Below are 21,074 nucleotides of genomic sequence, written 5' to 3' on the forward strand. Positions count from 1 at the left end.
AAAAGAGGAGATTCTGAAGAACTGTACTCGTTCATCTTTTCCACACAATTACTTTGAATTGAAACTGAGGCTTTCAAGATTTAAAAAGGACAAACTGTTCTTTTGAGTAAGATGGTTTTTAATAAATTGTTTGATTTAGTTCACAAAACCGGTCTGAATTGTGTCCCTGCAGCACAAAAGCAGTCTCGAGTCGCTGGGGTATATTTGTAGCAATAGCCAACAATACATAGTATGGGTCAAAATTATTGATTTTTCTTTTATGCCAAAAATCATTAGGATATTAAGTAAAGATCATGTTCCATGAAGATATTTTGTTAATTGCTTACCATGAACATATCAAAACTTCATTTTTGATTAGTAATATGCATTGCTAAGAACTTCATTTGAACAACTTTAAAGGAGATTTTCTCAATATTTAGATTTTTTTGCACCCTCAGATTCCAGATTTTCAAATAGTTGTATCTCAGACAAATATTGTCCGATCATAACAAACCATACATCAATGGAAAGATTATTTATTCAGCTTTTCATGTATAAATCATGTTAAAATTTTGAAAAATTGACTCTTAAGACTGGAGTTTTGTGGTCCAGGGTCACAAATATTTGTTCATGAATCAGACTGATCTAGTTCTCCAGTTCACTGATACGATGACGCATGTGCTCAATGAAGAGGAATATTCTCAGTAAATAACCACATATTGTTTTTGCCTGTCAAATGGATTCAGAAAACTCTTATGATACTATTATGGTAATTGTGTGTCTTTAAAAAGCTTGAAAGCCTCAGTCTCCATGGGTTCTAATTGCATGGAAAATAACCAGTTTAATTCTCCTTTTGCGTTCGATGGAAGAAATAAAGTCACACATGCTTGTTGTTTGATCCCTTGATAGACTTAAGTGATGCGTCAGCTGCAATAAAGCTTTTGGTTTCAGGAAGGGAAAGTATAATAAGGCATAAATTGGTGGTAATGTTGGTAATAGTGTTAAGGCTAATAGAACTCATAATGGTAATGTTAACAGAATCGATTTAGAAATGTTCTGATGCATTCAATATATCTCAAGTACATGACATTTTATATTGCATTGTTTTTCTGTCTGTCTGTAAAATTCGAGCCATCTTACATTCAAAAAGGCATCACAAACACAAAAGCACAATGCCGTTTAGATGCGCTTTGTAACGAGGGAACCTCAGGCTGGAATGAGCTAGTGTACCTACAAGCATGTCTCCGGCGGGTTGCACTGATTCGCGTGCAGCCGGAGGGCAGGGAGCAGGCCTGCGGGGGAAAGCAGAGCATGTTCCTCCCCCAGGGTTGTCTCACAGCCATTAACTCCTGCCAAGTCCTTGCATTGATTCTTACTAAGAGGCTCTGCTCCACACCGGGTCAGACAACAGTTACAAGCACAACTTGAAATGGAGAGAGATGGAGGGCAACGGCATGAGCTCTCACGCATCCAAACATTGAAATCATTTTATGGCATGTAGGGTCAAGGTTACAAATAATGTCAACAAAATATACATGTACACACACACCCACACAATAAATGCTGAAGGTGAAGAATAAAGACATCTCCAGCTGTTCTGACTGGGCTATGGAGAGACAGACAGGAGTGTGTTTCCATGTCAATGAGCTCTATGGAGATGGTCTGGCTCAGAAACAATATACTGTACACTACAGTTCTGCTTCATAAGACACCTCGGGCCGAATGTAGAAAAAGCTGAGTGATCCAGCTTGCTGGTTTTGAAATGTAAAATCATAACACATTATTAGAATCTCAATGAAGCTTCCAAAATCGTTCTAACATTTTGTTTAATTACTTGTTTTGATAATTATGGTTACTAGATGGTAGTGGTAAGTGGTACTACTTTGGCTAATAAAATAAGGTAATGCAATACTAACATATACAGTATATACACATACCCTGCAGTTCAAATGTTTGATTTTTTCTGAAGAAATGGATACTTTTACTCAGCCAAGATGCATTGAATTGATCAAAAGTGACACTGAAGGCATTTACAGCGTTACAAAAGATTTCTTCTTTTTTGAAAATGCAATTTTTTTTAGAACTTTTTAAAATCAAAGCCTGAAAAAATCCACAAAAAATTAAACAAACTGTTTTCAACATTGATGATAACCTTGAGCAGCAAATCAGCATATTAGACTGATTTCTGACAGATAATATAACACTAAATTCAGCTTTGCCATCACATAAATGCATTACATCTTAAAATATATTTATTTATATACATATTTAACTACAATAGAATTATTTTAAATTCTAATAATGTAATGTAATTACACAATGTTATTGTTACTGTCTGATCAAATAAATGCAGCCTTGGTGATCATAAAAGATTTGTGTCTTTTAAAAACATTAAAATCCTACCCACCCCAAAACTTTGAAAAGTAAATTTAAAAAATATACAAATAAAACTACAAATAAAAAATAACAATACCTGCACTTTGACAGTATTAGTAATATCAAATGTGCTGTTAAAAAGATTGTTTGGGGGGAATTAGACTAAAAAACACTGCTTATTTGAGGGTATATTATGAATATTGGTTCATTATGAGCACCAGCACATGTCCATTAAACACACTCTGTGTGTTGGTCAGGAACAAATATCTCACAAGGACAGTAAAACCTGCAGGTCTCAGCCAGTGATCTCCAAGAGGAGAAAATCTTGAAAAACATACTAAATAACGTCTTCATAATAATCTTAATAAAAAAGGTTTGTGTGTGAGGGTTAAGTTTAGGGTTACAAGTAAGATAAATTATCTTTCTAAAACAACAGAAGTGAATGGAAAGTCCCACCATGATAGAAAGACAAACGTGTGTGTGTGTGTGTGTGTGTGTGAGGTCAGTGAGGAGGTCTTCCTTTTGGGAGTGACATTGTTCAGTCCAAGGATTGAAGTCTGGAGGGACTAGATTTAATGAGCTCCAATTTTTTGCTCTAATGACCCCCCCCCCCCCCCACATATATTCATATTCTTCTCTTCTAATCGCTTTGGAGGATATTAACAACCTCTTCCTCGCACACTCCAGGCCATTAGGAGGGCCTGCCTCAGCTGCACACACACGCCAATCATCTCAATAACTCTTATGAGCACAGAGAGGCCAATATCTGATGAAACACACACATGCACACATGACAGAAGAATGGGAGAGAGAAAGATCTAGTGAGGGTGAAAGCTGTGAAACTAGGCCACACTACAACATGGTGCATTATCAGTGAAATCTTTATTTCTGTAGTGACAGTAAAGTGCAAACTGTCTTGATTATGCTAACTTTCGAGACTGGGAAGTGACTCTGACATGAGCAAATATTACAAACCCAAACTTTAATGGATGTCAGTGAAACTGATCTGCAATTTAGTGCCATCAGAACAGTCATAGTTGGTTCTTGCGCTCAGTCGAGCAGTTAGGTAGCCTACATGTACCTTTCCTGCGACGGAAGCCGTGTTTAGACTCACCAGGCTGCAGTACACTGATGCCCAGTGGGTTGGAGGTGCGGTTGGCCACCGTGCTCCAGGTGCCATCGTAATTGCTCCGATAAAGCAGGGCAGCACACTGGTACGTCCCGGCCTCCTTGCGTCCGGCTCGGGTGATGCTGAGGCGGAAGTTGGTGTTCGTGGGCGTGCGATCCACCGTGGTGCGGGTGCCCAGGCCCAGCAGCTGGTCGCCCCACTGAAGAGTGCCATCCCGCGTAAACGTCACCAAATCTCTGAACTCTCCGTCGCCCTCTGCTGGCTGGAAGCGCCATGTGACCGCAGCAGGAACGCTGGGATTGTGCCGTGGCTTCACGATGCACTGCAGGTCAAATGAGTCGCCAAACGTCACGCTGGGCGTACGGGAGGAGGCCGACACGAAGAAGAAAGATTCTGAAGCAAGAGCAAAAAAAGAGAATACGTATATTAATTAAAAATACTTGCAACGTCACAATGCATTAATATAGAATTCAGTTCATGTGCTGACTCGTTCAATCAGAACTATCTATTTTTTGAGGCTTCATATTATTTATTAGTTTTTGAGTCTTTTGTTTTTAACATAAGCATAATGCAATCCAAAACTGGTTTTGCACTTTAAAAAAAAAGACAATTTTTACTAGCAGTAATATTGCTAATTTTAATTTGTCGGATGTTAATAGGCAGAAAACAAAAGAAAGCTGGCAAAATGCACAAAAATACAAGATTAAATAAAACAAAACAAAATAAAAAATACAATACAGATGAAAAGCATAAACCGTTCAGTTAAAAAACTGTTACGTAGCACATAATTGAGATGCGACTATTAATGATGAAAAGTCTCTTCCTTTGTTTTGTGTTCATCAAGATCTCAGAGCAGTATAATAATCATTAGCAACAGCAGCAGACATTTATTTAGCATTATCAAACCATTGTTCACTGAATTGACCAGAAAAAAAAAATGCAAAAAATAATATATAATATAAATGAATGAATGGATATAAAATGATTATATGCTATAGCATTTTGTGCATAGCCCATCCTTACCTCAATGTTTATATATATATATATATATATATATATATATATATATATATATATATATATATATATATATATATATATATATATATATATATAGTTTTTGTTTACATAATGTGACGCTGGAGCACAAAAGCAGTCTTAAGTCGCTGGGGTATATTTGTAGCAATAGCCAACAATACATTGTATGGGTCAAAATTATACATTTTTCTTTTATGCCAAAAATCATTAGGATATTAAGATCATGTTCCATGAAGATATTGTGTAAATCTCCTACCGTAAATATATAAAAACTTCATTTTTGATTAGTAATATGCATTGCTAAGAACTTCATTTGAACAACTTTAAAGGAGATTTTCTCAATATTTAGATTTTTTTGCTCCCTCAGATTCCAGATTTTCTAATAGTTGTATCTCAGACAAATATTGTCCGATCATAACAAACCATACATCAATGGAAAGATTATTTATTCAGCTTCCAGATGGTGTATACATCTCCATTTTGAAAAATTTACCCTTATGACTGATTTTGTGCTCCAGGGTCACATATATGTATGTGTGCTGTGTATATTTATTATTTATATGTAAATACAAAACATGCATGTATATATTTAAGAAAATTTGTGTTTATATATTAAATATATTTATATATAATATAAAATATAAGAATGTAAATATTTCCGAAATATATGCTGTATGTGAGTTTCTGTATATATGCATAATAAATATACACAGTACACACACAAATATGTAAACAAAAACTTATTTTGGATGTGATTAATCATTTGACAGCACTAAATACATATATACAGTATATATGAAGATAAAAGTGTGTGCATTGCAACAACGCTTGCACTTGTATGCCACTGCAGCATGATTGCAATACCGTTCAAGTACTTATTCTCTCCAGTGGAACAGTTTTATATTTTTGCTTGAAAGTAAAAACAAAGTTCTGGTTAACTGCGCCCTCGGCTCAAGCCTGTCACACAAGTAAACATGATGAGGGACCTGCGGGTGGCTTAATTGTGAATTCACAGCTGATACTGATGAGCATGTGAATCTGCTAATGGGCATATAGACAACGAGCCTATTCACTGGCGAGCTGCTACTGGCAGCCTTCAGCAGCAATTTACAGCTGCATTGCTCATACTACACAAGATCATGGGAAAAATAAAGTCATTACAAGGGAATGCCCCGGCTGTTTTGTCTTTCCATTTGAAAAGGAAGCAAATTTCTGCAAGAGATTTCTGGGACTAATAATTTTCCCAGTGGAAGGGGTAAAACGTCATTTGGATACTTCTGAGTGTTTGTGCTTGATACGGATGACAGCAGCTGGAGGCCATGCGGAGCCGGAGACAACGAGATCCATTTCCAGCCTACCTGCCAGTGCCCTAATGATGCTACGCTGCTGGACTGTGACAGAGGGCAGGTTAACGCAACACCCGCCGGGCACAAGCTTCACCCAGATCTCAGTAGTACCACAGGGCCTGGCACAGCTGAGAAAGTGAATTTCATTTGGAGAGCCTCTGTTTCCTTCAATTATGCAAACTATCTATTAAAGGAACGGGGCAGTAAAGTTAGATGTCTGCATTATCAAACTACTCTGTCTGCATGCTAATGAGCCTCAAAGACTTCCCTGGAGAAATCCCAGAGTTCAGGTGTTCACTAGCCTGAGAAAGACTAGCTGGAGTTTGTTCTGTTTGGGAGGAAAGCGAGTTAATCTACTCTGCGTTATTTTGATAAAATTTGGACAAGGTGACCTGTAGCATGCCAACTCAATCCTGTGGGCAGCAACGTCAGAAGCAGCCAAAAGCAGATTACACACACATCCCGTGTTTATTGAGCACAGGCAAACTAATCCTGCAAGCACAAAACACAGGAAATCCACTCTGCTGGATGCTCTTTTACAAGGAGTGATGAGAGAGAAATAAAGAGAGAGAACATTCACATTTCTTTCATGTGTTGATGGACTCCAGTGCTTTAGTCTCTTGCAGACACATGACCAGTAATGTCTTTCTATCGATCCTTGTTTGACTGCAGACAGCAGGAGAGAGAGCAGGACTGTAGGACACACGCTGAACGGGATTCTTTACAGACACACCATCACCAGGGGATTCATGCACACAATCTCTCTCACATTCTACAGTTTTCCCATTGTTACCCACTGTATGGTTTTCAATCTGCAATCATCAAAGATCAGAGGAACTATCATGGCATCTGAGGACGTGGGTGGAGGTTGTAGTGTGCTTGATTATTCCAGACACACAGACATGCTCAGAAAAACATGTGGCGTACACCCACCCTCACGCAAAGCGGGAATAGAGATATCAAATCTCACAGACTGACACAAGGAGAGAGCTTCAGTCGGCCTCTGGATGCCTTTTCATGTCAAGAACCAGCCCGGCCCACAGGCTGTTCCTTGAGGTTTCTTCTCTTTATTGTCACAACTGTTTTTCCAATATACATATCTAATCTATATTTTAAATGTTTCTCTTCACACAAGTATTAATATTTATACTAAATGTTATGGTTCATAATAAGGCGATAAAACTTTATTAAAATACATGCAGATAGGATGCAAATCTATGAGGCCCACACTCTTAAAAATAAAGGAGCTGAAAAGGTTCTTCACAGCGATGCCACAGAAGAACCATATATGTCCCTGGAGCACAAAAGCAGTCTTAAGTCGATCATTACTCCAGTCTTCAGTGTCACATGATCTTCAGAAATCATTCTAATATACTGAATTTGGTGCTCAAGAAACATTTATTATTATTATCAATGTTGAAAAAATTTGTGTCGCTTAACATTTGTGGATATGTTTTTTGATGAATAGAAAGAGAACAGCATTTATTTAATTATTTTAATAAATAATTGTAACCAATGATAAAATGCATTATAATATTTGAAGCTTTGTTTATCATGTGTTTTAATACATTATATTTTCAAAAGGTGCAACAATGAACAGATAAGTATTATAATATATTATTCTAACTGTCGTTTACAACGTACAATAAAGCATTAAAGCTACTTTTATAATGCATTAACACAAAGGCTTTAATAAAGTGTTATCTAGAAATCTTCTGTAACATCATGTATCACTTTTGATCAATTTAATGCATCCTTGCTGAACGAAACCATTCATTTCTTAAAAAAAAAAAAAAAAAACACTAGATTTTGAGCACATGAAGTTTCTATGAAGACTGCAATATGGTCTTAATATGCTGTCATAATGAGGTGGCATATAAATACATAATTGAACATGTAATCTTTAATTAGTGTAAAAAATATACAATCTACTCCACTTTACCACAACATTACAATCCTGCAGATTTAAGGTTTGCATTGTTTTAATTCAGCTTACAGGTCACACCACGAGGCATCAATCTTCTACAGGAAACATGTCTTCATGTGATATAAATTTGCACCAAACAACAGCTTTGGAAAACAATGAAATTTGTATAACCCTGTTTCTCCTGTTGAAAATATTCAGATGCCTTTATATGCTATGAACAATTATCAATATAGGTAGTCCAAAATCCTAAATACATCTCTCTCTATTTCCATCTTTTTTTTTTTTTTTAAACCTCCAAAAGTTTGCAAACTAAAGAGAAAGTTACATACAATTTTCTCACCTAATCATTTCCTATAGCATGCTCACTAGCAGATGCTTCATTAAACCCAAAAATGTATATTTATCTGCCATCCAATTAATATGCTAGGAGCTCTAACTGCTTTCTTAGCAATCAAAAAAAGTCCATTGTGTCTGGCGTCACCTCTGGGTGTCATGTGTAACCCAGCCAAACGATTCCAGCGCTACAGGGTGGCCTGCAGCCACACCACTGCCAGACACTAATGAGCATGTTAAGACTCTCTCAGCAGAATAACACCACAAACTGGGCCCTGCTTCACACCCGGCCCTTCATCCATACAGTCACCCAGAGTCAACGCTGGAAATCACAACACTGCTATTTTTACTCCGCACCACCAACACACCTGTCACAGGGCAAGAGCAAAGGACACCAACAGCGTCTATGCCCACACAGACGCATAAGAGAGACTATCACATGACCACGTGATCATCCTACTCCAGCAAAGTGACTCGAGTGACTGCAACACCTGGAGAAGATGTCTGTACTTACAGTAAAAGCCAAAACAGCAGACATCAAGAGCGTCATGCTGCCACTCTTTGAGCCTCAAATCAAAAGCATAGCTGATGAAACGCTTCAACGAAGCTGATCCTGACAGCAGAGGAAGTAAAAATGATCAATGTCATCGCAGAGGAAGAGCACGGATATAAATAATTAAGAGGAATAAATAAAAAAAGCCCTGTCTTTGTCATCTCATCAAAGACTCAATATGCAGCATGCATGAAGACCTGATTCTGGATGGGTTTCCACATCTTCGACAAATTATTCCTTTTCCAATCTGTTGTGATTACAATAAAAAAAATTAAGCATTTTAGAGATGCGTTTCCATTTCAAAGTACAAAATTTACTTTGGAGAGAGAAACTGGCTTTATTTTAATTTAATATACAAATTGCCATGACTTTAATTTTCTTTAATATATTTGCACAAACTTAATACAAACTAGTGCTGTCAAATGATTAATCGCATCCAAAATACAAGTTTTTGTTTACATAATATATGTATGTGTATTTAGCTTATTTATTATGCATATATAAATACACACACATACACTATATATTTTGATTTGATTATATATATTTATTTTATATATAAATATATTTAATACATAAACATAACATTTTTCTTAAATATATTCATGCATGTGTTTGTAATTATATATCCATAAATATACACAGTACATACTCATATATTATGCAAACAAAAACTTGTATTTTGGATGCAATTAATCGTTTGACAGCACTAATATAAACAATTTCAAATTAAAATTGGTCATAACATTTTCTTTTAAAAAGTATATCTTTGTTCTGCCCCAAACAGGCAAATAAATCACAATGCAAGGCTATGCAAAAAAGAGCATATGATTGAGAACAACTCTTCAGAAAGAAAAGCCACGAATGACTGACTTAGAGTTGTCTCTACAAACTAAGTTGGAAGAGTAGAAAGTATTTTAAGTATCAAAAAAGTTACACACTTCACCATCAAAACCACAGACATATTGTATGTTATCAAGAACTGATCCAGTATCGTGTCTAAAAACCACTCATTGTCACGCAACACATGCTATGTCACACACTGTGTTTATTTAGAGCATCTGCCAGCTTGCTATCCACTCATGTTTTTCCTTTCTGCAGTGTGTGTGTGTATGTATGTGTGTGTGAGAGAGTGTGTGTGTGTGTGTGTGTGTGAGAGAGTGTGTGTGTGTGTGAGAGAGTGTGTGTGTGTGTGTGTGAGAGAGTGTGTGTGTGTGTGTGTGTGTGTGTGAGAGAGTGTGTGTGTGTGTGAGAGAGTGTGTGTGTGTGAGAGAGAGTGTGTGTGTGTGTGTGTGTGTGTTCTCATTACATACACAGTTAAAGAGCAGACTGGGAAGTCACGGCTATTGATTGTGATGGGATGCTGACAGCGGTAGTGTTCACTGCTCTTCTTGTACAGGATGCAATGTAAGCATGAACGGGTTATACTGACTTCATATGGAGGAGATCCGGCTTCACAGTGCACATGCCACTTCAACACTCTACTGCACTCGAATGGGTACGTATTCCTGCCACTATGTGAGCTCAAGTGTGAGTTTGTATATATGCATGTGTGTGTTATGAAGCAGACAATTTATGATGTCATAAATGTGATGTGATGTTGACAGTAAAAATGCACTGCGTGAGTACAAATACACTATATATGCAAATACAGTGTCAGAAATTAACTTTTTATGAAGGGGAAATATTTGTCCCCTGGCGCTGAACTGTAACACTGTAAATGTCTTTTTAATTTCATAAAACTATGCTGAAAAGAAAAGATCTTGCTGACCCCAAACTTTAAACCTACGTAAATATATAATAAAAAAAAAAAAAAAAAAACTTAATGTTACAAACATCAAATTCTAAAGCAGCTATAAATAATCTGGCCAAGAATATAATATAAACAAAGTTAATGCCAAAATAAATCTAGAGTTGCATTTTCATTAGTGCTTAATAGTGCGATTAATCGCATCCATAATAAAAGTTTGCGTTTACATAATATATGTGTGAACTGTGTATATTTATTATGTACATTAATACACAAACATGCATGTATTTCAGAAAAATGTTATGCTTATATATTAAGTATATGAATATAAATATATACATGCAAATATTTTCAAACTATATACTGTATGCGTGTGTATTTATATATACATAATAAATACACACAGTACACACACACATTATGTAAATAAAAACTTTTACTTATTGTGATTAATCGTTTGACAGCACGGGTCTCTTAACTAGTTGCTTATTAGCATGCATATTACTAGAATATTAGCCATTTATTATTAATAATTAAGCACATATTAATGCCTTATTCTACATCCCTATACCTAAACTTCACAGCTACCTTACTAACTATTAATAAGCAGCAAATTAGGAGTTTATTGAGGGAAAAGTCGTAGTTAATAGTGAATAAGTGTACCTTATTCTAAAGTGTTACCAACAGCACTAATTTATGTTATAATTATTATAATTTCTTCCCCAAATAACATATGTGGTCTTACCAACTGATTTTACAGTGACAGTCTTGGTGGCGGATTCGTCTCCGATCTGCTGCCAAATCCAGTCAGGTGCAGTACCGCTCAGGGACCAGTCGGTGGCGCTGCACATGTACTGGCCCTCATCTGTGGGGAAGGCATTATACAGGACCAGGGTGAACGTGTCGGGTCGAACCCGCTCCACCCGGATCTCTCCAAAGCTGCTGCGCTCCCTAAAGCTGGGCCCAGGAGTGACCGTCCCCTCACGATCCACTGAAGCCACGTTCACAGCGGGACCCGCTCCCTCTTTATCCGTCCACTGCCACGCCACTGACAGGGGACCCACCGTGTTGCTAACAACGCAGGTCAACTGGACGGTCTCCCCCTCCATAATCTCTGAAGTGTTACTGGATAACGACACAGTGATGTTACTTCCTATGAGAGACAGACAAACAACAGAGGAAATGAGACATCAGTCTTTGGAAACATGACACTGGTGCTAGTTTATCATATTAATTAGAGTACATTTACATTATGCATGAGTAAATTACTCTCTACAAATTCTCATTGGGTGAAAACTGTCATTGTAATACAACGACAAAGCAAAGCTACACAATGATACTTCAAAGGTGCTTCAAAGCGATGCCATAAAAGAACCATTTTTGGTTCCACAAAGAACCATTCAGTCAAAGGTTCTTTAAAGAACCATCTCTTTCTTACCTTTTTATAATCTGAAGAACCTTATTCGCCAAAAAAAGAAGCTTTTGTGAAACAGAAAGGTTCTTCAGATGTTAAAGGTTCTTTATGGAACCATTTAGACAAAAAGGTTCTTCTATGGCATCGTGATGCCCCTTTATTTTTAAGAGTGTAAAATAAAACCAAAGTATATTATAAATACACTATTATTTAAAAGTTTGTACGATTTTTAAAATGTTATTGAAAGTCTCTGATGCACAGCAAAGGCTGCATTTATTTGATCAAAAATACAGTAATATTTACAATTTAGTTTCTTATTATCAGTTTTGAAAACAGTTGTGGTAATTAACACTTTTGTGGGCATCGTGATACTTTTTTTCAGGATTTTTTGATGAATGGCAAAGTTCAACAGCATTTATTTAAAACAGAAAAATTTAGTAATATTCTAAATGTATTTTCGGTCACTTTTGATCAATTTAATGCATGCCTGCTAAATAACATGATACTTAATGCAAAACATATGCATAAGTTGACATGCAGTACAATAAGAAGTCATTTGCAATGGTTTATGAGTGTTCTACAGGTCTATGGGTTGAGACGTTTTTCAATTTTAAGAATTCTTTTTAAGTTGAAGTTGAAAGTTGCTTTTACAGGACATTGAATCATTTGACAACATTTGAGATCATGGTCGGTCTGAGGTTTGTACAATATCACTAAAATCAATACATGAATGGCATCTTTTCTTGCATATCTTTCCGCTGCACTCTACAGCAGACTAGGCCTCAGAATAGTTTTCTCATCAAGAGGTCTAGAGCCTGAGAGATCTCATAAGCACGAGTGTAGATCAAAGGCTTCTCGACAGGGATTTCACACCACCACGTCTCTATAAAAGCAGCATGTGATCAAACAAAAATGGGACTTTAAATAGACAAAGTTTGCACCCCTTCCCATGGATCACCAAAGGCTCTCTTCAGAAAGAGGCTCTAGCAGAACTTCTTGAGAAGAAAACCACCATGACCAACCAGGCAACGAACACAAGAGGCTTTGATTTCATACATAACAAAAAGCGAAACATCTGGGGATGAAACCTCTTCAATTTCTAATGTGCTCCTATTCTCTGAGAAGATGAAATAAGAGGTCTACACAATGATCAGTTGGGGTATGGCTGTGCTTTCACCCAGGCCAGTCTCTCAGTGTCTCTATATGCAGATGCTTCAGTCGTATATATTGCCTGAAAGATCTGCTAAGATAGTCAGTCAGGCCTGAAGAAAGAGAGAGCGAACATGTGGGTGAAGAGGAGGCTAAACTCTGTGCTGTCTCAAATCCATACTGCAACTATCAATCTACTGCTATAATAACCCTGCAAATATTGCACAGGGCCTCCCGCGGGGGCAAAGACAAAAAAGACCAAAGCATGGTGTAATAAAGTGCCTCATTCACAAACCTTTCCAAGAGTCCTTTCCCTTTTTCTAGCCATCTTAAAAGGACATTTCACCCAAATATACTCACTTTCACATCATTCCAAACATGTATGACTTTCTTTCCTCTGTGTAACATAAAATAAGTTATTTTGCAGAATGTGTTTGCTTATAGAATGAAAGCCAAGGGGTCCAACACAATCACATCAGGCCTCATTGAATTTCACTGTACTGATAAAAAATAAAAAAGGGACATTTATGAAATGTGCAATGTGCAAAACTGATAAGAAAAACCTAAGAAGAAACAGTTATTTAAAAAACAAAACAAAACAAAAAAACATTACATTTGAAATGTAACAGGGAATTCTGGGAATGTCAATTTACGGTTAGTCACTGTAAATTATATGTTTTTTTCCACTTCCAAAAACTGTATACTACTGTACAATTATGGCCAATACAGTTTTTCACTGTATATAGTAGGGGAACTTACATTAACCATTTAACAGGTTTTTACTGTAGCATTTTTACAGTCTTTTACCGTTAAATTCACAATCATTTTTTACAGTGTACATTGCTGCAGCACCTACTGTTCTAGTTCCAGTGTCTTTAACGCCTGACTTTCCGAAAACCCCAGTCTGCTCTGATTGGTCACCTGGTCTGTTGTGATTGGCCAACCGTTTGGAGCATGTGTTGGAAATGCAACGCCCCTTACCATATTTGGGTTTCAGCTCCTGAGGCTTCATGTGCAGCAGCAAACAGGATTAAATCTATTGTAACTATGGCTTCGGGTTTGGAATTTCATACAAATATTTCCCCACATAGTGGAAAAAAAGCATCTCCTTCACTTAAACAACTTTTTTTTGAGGGTGGGCCAAAGCAGCCAGCAGGTGGGCATTATGGAAATATGTAACATGCTGATGTATCTAAACCATGTAAATAACTGCAAAAACATGGTGTGATGATGTAATGCATACTTGCCGGACATCCTTCAAGACCCTATAAAAGCAGATTCCCCAGAGGAGAAAGAAAGATCTCCTTCAACTTATGGAGTGGGAAAGGACTGACTGTTGTTGGAGGAGGCTGGATTTGGGTGGCCAAAGTTTCAGCAGAACAGATGCATTCTTACTAACCTTTGATTAACCTCCTCTCCCCCATCTAGCTTTCATCAACTCCTTGAGCTCAATTGTGGTTTCTCAGCCTGGGCACAATCACATCCACCTTCAGGATCTACCAAGGCTACGCTGAAGGCGACGGAGTTCCCACTTTCATTTCATGCCTGTTAGACTTGGCTTTTCAAGTAACTCTCACTTTAAATGCAATGCTATTTCAAGGGCTTTTCAGGCCTCCACAAAACCAAGTTGTGAAAAAATGCTGTGCATTAAATGATTTTAGACAGGACACAGTACTGTTTTGCCCACTCACAAGCACACTACCAGTGCAGCTACTCTGAAACTCTAGCTTAGTGTTTAAACTACAGTCAAGCCCCTTCATAGAGAACTACAATACAAGCTACTAACAAAACACAGACAACTATTCTCAATGTAGTTAATGGGGCCTCACCTTTTTAAATGAATAGCTTGTTTATTTGATGATAAGTTTAACAATCAGAGAAGCATTTACAATACTGCTCAAACTTTGGGGGTCTGTAAGATTTTTTTAACATTTGTAAAAGTCTTTAATGCGCACCAGTAGTGCATTTAGTTAATTAAAAATACAGTAAAATCAATAATGTTGTGAATTATTATTATTACAATTTAAAATAACACACATACAAACATTCAACTCGCTCGTGTCTGTTTCGTCAAAACTGGGAATAAAAAAAAAAAAAATCCCATACCAACACATTTCTTCTTGTCTTGTCAGGCTTATATAATGAGCTGATTTTTGATACTTGTCAGGATTTTGTCGTTCATGTAAACACCCTCCATGTGACAAAAATCGATGTAGTGTTCTGTCAAACTACACTGTTACTCATTAATGTTAAAGTTCTACTATCTACAAAACAGCTTTCATAGGACTGTTACTTTTTTCTCCTGTTTACTCATTACTTCTATCAGTGGGAGAGAGAGAGAGAGAGAGAGAGAGAGAGAGAGCGAGAGAGCGAGAGAGCGAGAGAGCGAGAGAGCGAGAGAGAGAGAGAGAGAGAGAGAGCGAGAGAGCGAGAGAGCGAGAGAGCGAGAGAGCGAGAGAGAGAGAGAGAGAGAGAGAGAGAGAGAGAGAGAGAGAGAGAGAGAGAGAGAGAGAGAGAGAGAGCGAGAGAGAGAGAGAGAGAGAGAGCGAGAGAGCGAGAGAGAGAGAGAGAGAGAGAGAGCGAGAGAGCGAGAGAGCGAGAGAGCGAGAGAGCGAGAGAGCGAGAGAGCGAGAGAGCGAGAGAGAGAGAGAGAGAGAGAGAGAGAGAGAGAGAGAGAGAGCGAGAGAGCGAGAGAGCGAGAGAGAGAGAGAGAGAGAGAGAGAGAGCGAGAGAGAGAGAGAGAGAGAGAGAGAGAGCGAGAGGAGAGCGAGAGAGAGCGAGAGAGAGCGAGCGAGAGAGAGAGAGAGAGAGAGAGAGAGAGAGAGAGAGAGAGAGAGAGAGAGAGCGCACCTGGCACAAGAACTGAAAAGCATCTGAGACGATAATAAGTGTATCCTCTGTGCTTTAGAGAACTTCAGCAGAAATAAGAACTTTAATAACTTTAATTGTTTGCCTCCACAAAACTACTAAATCAATTTCTGAACTACTTTAAACCATTCACTTATAAGATAAACTCGCCCAGAATAATCCATTTAAGAATAATCCACGATTCAGATTAATTGAGGCCGAAAGGTTCATGTTTTCATTTAATAAGAGAGGTTTCAGCTGACCACTTTAGGGGCCAGTCAGAAACAGAGGGCCGATAAAGAACCATGATACTCACTGAGAGGGGTTACAGTGATCTGAACGTTACGGGACCGCTTGCTGCGGTCGATGAAGTCTCCAGTGAGGGTCTTCTCCCGTTCTGTCACTCTGCAGATGTACTTCCCAGAGTCCTCCGGTAGCAGATGCTGCAACTTGAGCAGGTGGACGGAAGGGCTCTCTTTGCGCACAGTCAGGAGGCCGGAGGCTTCCCGCTCCACGTAGTTGGGTCCCAGTACGGGCACGGCGCTGGGCCCAATCACGGCTACGGGTGAGCTGCTGAAGACCCACGACACCGAGAAGAAGCGCTCTGGAATATTCTGAGCGTCAATGGTGCAGCGGAGCTCCAGCGGCTCACCAGCCGTGTAGGCCCGGCGCTCAGTGGTCACCTGGATACTAAAGTCCCGATCTGAGAGAGAAGGAGAGACAGAGAGAAAGGATGATTTAGCCTAGGGCTGGGCGACTTTACAGATTTGATCGATTAATTCTGGTTTTATCGAATAACCCTGGACCACCGTCTTAATGGTCAATTTTTCAAAATTGAGATGTATACCTAAAATAAAGCTGAATAAATAATCTTTCCATTGATGTATGGTTTGTTATGATCGGACAATATTTGTCTGAGATACAACTATTAGAAAATCTGGAATCTGAGGGTACAAAAAAATCTAAATATTGAGAAAATCTCCTTTAAAGTTGTTCAAATTAAGTTCTTAGCAATGCATATTACTAATCAAAAACGAAGTTTTGATATGTTCATGGTAAGAAATTTACAAAATATCTTCATGGAACATGATCTTTACTTAATATCCTAATGATTTTTGGCATAAAAGACAAATCTATAATTTTGACCCATACAATGTATTGTTGGCTATTGCTACAAATATACCCCAGAGACTTCAGACTGCTTTTGTGCTGCAGGGACACATATATGCTATGGTTATTTCTCACATGACTTACTGTTTTTTTATTATTATTATTATTATATTATTAGGAGTGCAAAACATACAACATACGGTGAACACAACACACAAACAGCAATGAAAACAAACAGCAATGACAATCTGAATAATAGTAGTAGTATTAACATGCATAATAATAATAATAATAATACTAAAGATGGTGATGATAACAGTATTCTGTGATGACGGCAACAGTAATATCAAGAATAATAAAAGTAATAATAATAGTAACAATAGTAATAATAATAATAATAATAATGTAATAATGGCATATACGCAACACAAAACACACCCATCCTAGCTTCTTTGTCAGTGGTGTTTTTTCTTCCTTTTTCTCCTCCCATTCACACGACTTACTGTTTAATCACCTGGTCTCAGGCGAGTTCAGTGACTCAAACCATTAGAGTCCTTATACAAACATAGACAAAGTCTTCGATAAGAAATCGGTACATTATCATCATTGTCCAATACTGAAAAAATCTAATTTGTTAAGTTGGGAAAACATGATTAAGTATGCAAATGTATGCTTGAAGTATAAAATTATTTCTGGTTTATCTTGTCCCCCTCTTGGTCAGTTAGTTCGTATCAGAACAGCTGATTATGGCTCTACAAGAGGCGCATTAAGAGGAGACGGTATCATACCGCTTAGATGAACTACATTTAGTGAGTCTGCTTTTTCTGTCAAAGCTGCACGAGAATGGAATACTGTTCCACAACTATAAGAGATCTAGACTCGTGCTTTATTTAGATTTCAGTCGGAGAATTGATTAATTAGTACTCAGATTTGTCAACACTAGAATCTTATATCTGCTAGCTATCCTGTTATTGTTTGCATCGTTGTTAATTGCTCATATATTGTTTTCAGTAGACTACTGTATGATTTGTATTGTCTAATTACTATATTTTCTAGTATGTATTTTTAATAAAATTTTCTTTAGGATGACTTGTAACATCATCTCCAGGGACTACGGATGAAAAATAGCCTTATTATATATAGGCTAATTCTGGTACATTTACAGGAATGATTTATTAAATGTACAATGTCCCTGTCATCTAAATAAATAAATAAAATTAATTTATAAAAAAATAAAAATCGCTTTATTTCAGACTCTTATGTCCATATCCACAAAATACAAGACAATACAAACATAAATATACATGCCACAACACTATTTAAAAACATGAACATTTATTCCAGTGCTTCCAACACCAGGAGGAGTACTTAATGTAAGATCACTTAGAACCATTATAATTGAATTTCCTGAATTACTCAATCGACACACAAAATTATACACGTATTTCTATAACACAGCATGAAGAGTACACTCTATATAAAAAAGAAAAAAAAGAAAAAAAAAAAGTTTAGCAAACTTACTTTTTTTTTGAGGCAACCAGCTTCAGCAGATTTTTGAGTTTTCTCTATTTTTGTTGTATAAACTGAAAACAAGTTGAGAAAACTAAAAATCTGCTGAAGCTCGTTGCCTCAAAATTTTTTAAGTTTGCTCAACTTTTTTTTTTTTTTTTACAGTGTAGGAATATTATTATATACAACATCTGACTTGCACTCGTCCACCTTGGGAGCTTAAGCAAAATTCTCAGTCTATCGTTAAATGCCACCTGAAGCTTTTTCATTTTAGCTTTACTATAATTACACCACAAGTGCGCTTAAGTACAATAAGCTCTAAAAAGAGCCATTTTAACCTCATCTGTACACACAACATTTACGAACCTACATACACTATATTGCCAAAAGTATTGGCACCCATTCTAATGAACAGGTTTGACTACTTTAGTAATTTCTATGAGTACAAATCTTAATGTTTAAGCATATAATGATATTCTAGGGAATTGTGTGCTTCTAATTTTATAGCAACAGTTTGGACAGAACCCTTTTCTATTCTAACATGGCAGTGTCTCTGTGTATAAGACACGGTTCAGAAAGACATGATTGATTGAGTCAGTGTGGAAGAACTTGACTGGTCTGCAGAAAGCAGCTGAACTCCTCTGGTGTGACTTTATATGCAGACCTTGAGCCAAAAACTCATCACCAAACACCAATGACTTGTACATATGGGTACAGTCATTTTAGACATGTCCAAAAATTTTGCAAGAGAGATGGAAATACAATTTTTAAATACATGAATTATGTTTCCATCTTTTTTGCCACAGTTTGGAAGTGCCTTTTTCTGTTCTAAAGAAGGGGAACTTTTGCCCATATAGTGTCTATACAAGTCATTGGTGTTTGGTGACGAGTTTTTGGCTCAAGGTCTGCATATAAAGTCACACCAGAGGTGTTCAGCTGCTTTCTGCAGACCAGTCAAGTTCTTCCACACTGACTCAATCAATCATGTCTTTCTGAACCGTGTCTTATACACAGAGACACTGCCATGTTAGAATAGAAAAGGGTTCTGTCCAAACTGTTGCTATAAAATTAGAAGCACACAATTCCCTAGAATATCATTATATGCTTAAACATTAAGATTTGTACTCATAGAAATTACTAAAGTAGTCAAACCTGTTCATTAGAAAGGGTGCCAATACTTTTGGCAATATAGTGTATTTGCTTGTCCATACAACTTACAACATTGGCGCTGCACATCATCGTCATCATTCAAATCTTCTTTGATAATGTGACCCAAATATTTTATTTACCACATTTAATACTTGATCACCTACATAAAAAGATGGAAAATTTTGCTTAAGGTCCTCTTTGGTTTTGACAAACATAACCACACTCTTTTTGCTATTAAATTTTATATCAAACTGCACACCATTGCTTGAATATATGAAGCAACTATTGCAATCCCGCACGGCAAGCGGACAGAATAACTAAATCATCAGCGTGCATCAGATGATTTATAAGACAATCCCCTATTACACAGCCAGTTTTATAATGTTTGCCACGATTTTATTTTTTAGAAATCGAGGACTCTCAATTTTGAATAGAAATATTACTAAACGTTCTCATATCGCTAGCAGTGTTGGCAACTTAGCAAATTAGTTTCCTTTTGTTTGATTTTGAATAAAATAGAATTTTCTTAAAGAACAAGTTTCTTGATTCATGTTGTAGTTACATTTTCAAGCTGACTAATTAAAAATCATAAAAAAAAAAAGAGAATCGGTCAAACGATGTGGAAAAAAAGATTTTATTTTTTTGCCAAATCGCCCAGCCCAATTTATCCATGACAAAACGGTCCACGTTGGACTAAATTCAAACAGACACTCACATCAAAAGCAAACGAATCTTCATTTATAGGACTAATTTCCATATGATATGCAGTTTGTGCGCCTCATCAGAAAAACACTTTCTTCACTTCATTTGGCTTCTTCAGAGGTGATTGCCCCTGGGCTCTAATTACTACAACACACTTCCTGAGAAAGGCTCTAACTGTGTAAGTACATGGCACTGACACAGAGACAGGGAAATGTACGGGGTGATGATGATGATGATGAGTGTTTTTACATGCAGCCATTATTTGTCTCTCACGCTGTGCGCTGCTCTCCAAAATAACAGCACAGTAAACAGGCCTGTGCTAAAAGAGGAATTCACAGATCACAGGGAGACAAAGGCCAGCGGCTGTTTTTCCTTTCCTCCTGTGGTACTCAAGCAGCGTGATGCTCCATTAGGACATTACTGCCGCCTGATCGGAGCCGGTCTGAGTATTAGGACTAAATCTGCATGCTTCAGACAGATTAATTAGCAGTGGAGATGAAGGGGGAAAAACAGAGAGAAAAGAGACGGGATACATTAGGTGAATACATACACCTCTCTACTCTACATCAGACTGCAGTGGAAGAGAGGTCATCACAATTTGAAATCTGTCTGCGTTTGCCGGATGATTGCTGTCTGACTGATTTTTCATGCCCAGATCTGTGCTTCATAATTAGCATCGATGGCTAATCAACACATTACATATCAATAAACATCCTTTACCATCCCTAGCACATTTTGGATTAAAAGTATGGCAAATTAATGG

At 37.3% G+C, this 21,074-nt stretch overlaps 1 protein-coding gene across 1 annotated transcript in view; it reads right to left on the reverse strand.

Annotated features, from left to right (window-relative positions):
• LOC306875755 (immunoglobulin superfamily member 3-like) overlaps positions 1 to 21,074 on the reverse strand; it is a 149,016-nt gene that overhangs the window by 29,073 nt on the left and 98,869 nt on the right. Inside the window, exons 4-6 of the mRNA XM_079426474.1 lie at positions 16,158 to 16,544; positions 11,177 to 11,584; positions 3,470 to 3,877 (exon numbers count right to left, since the gene is read on the reverse strand). Coding sequence (XP_079282600.1) covers positions 3,470 to 3,877; positions 11,177 to 11,584; positions 16,158 to 16,544 — 1,203 coding nt within the window. The remainder of the gene's footprint in view (positions 1 to 3,469; positions 3,878 to 11,176; positions 11,585 to 16,157; positions 16,545 to 21,074) is intronic.

The sequence above is a fragment of the Barbus barbus genome, assembly GCF_936440315.1.
Source record: "Barbus barbus genome assembly, chromosome: 10".
NCBI classification, from domain to species: Eukaryota; Metazoa; Chordata; class Actinopteri; order Cypriniformes; family Cyprinidae; genus Barbus; species Barbus barbus.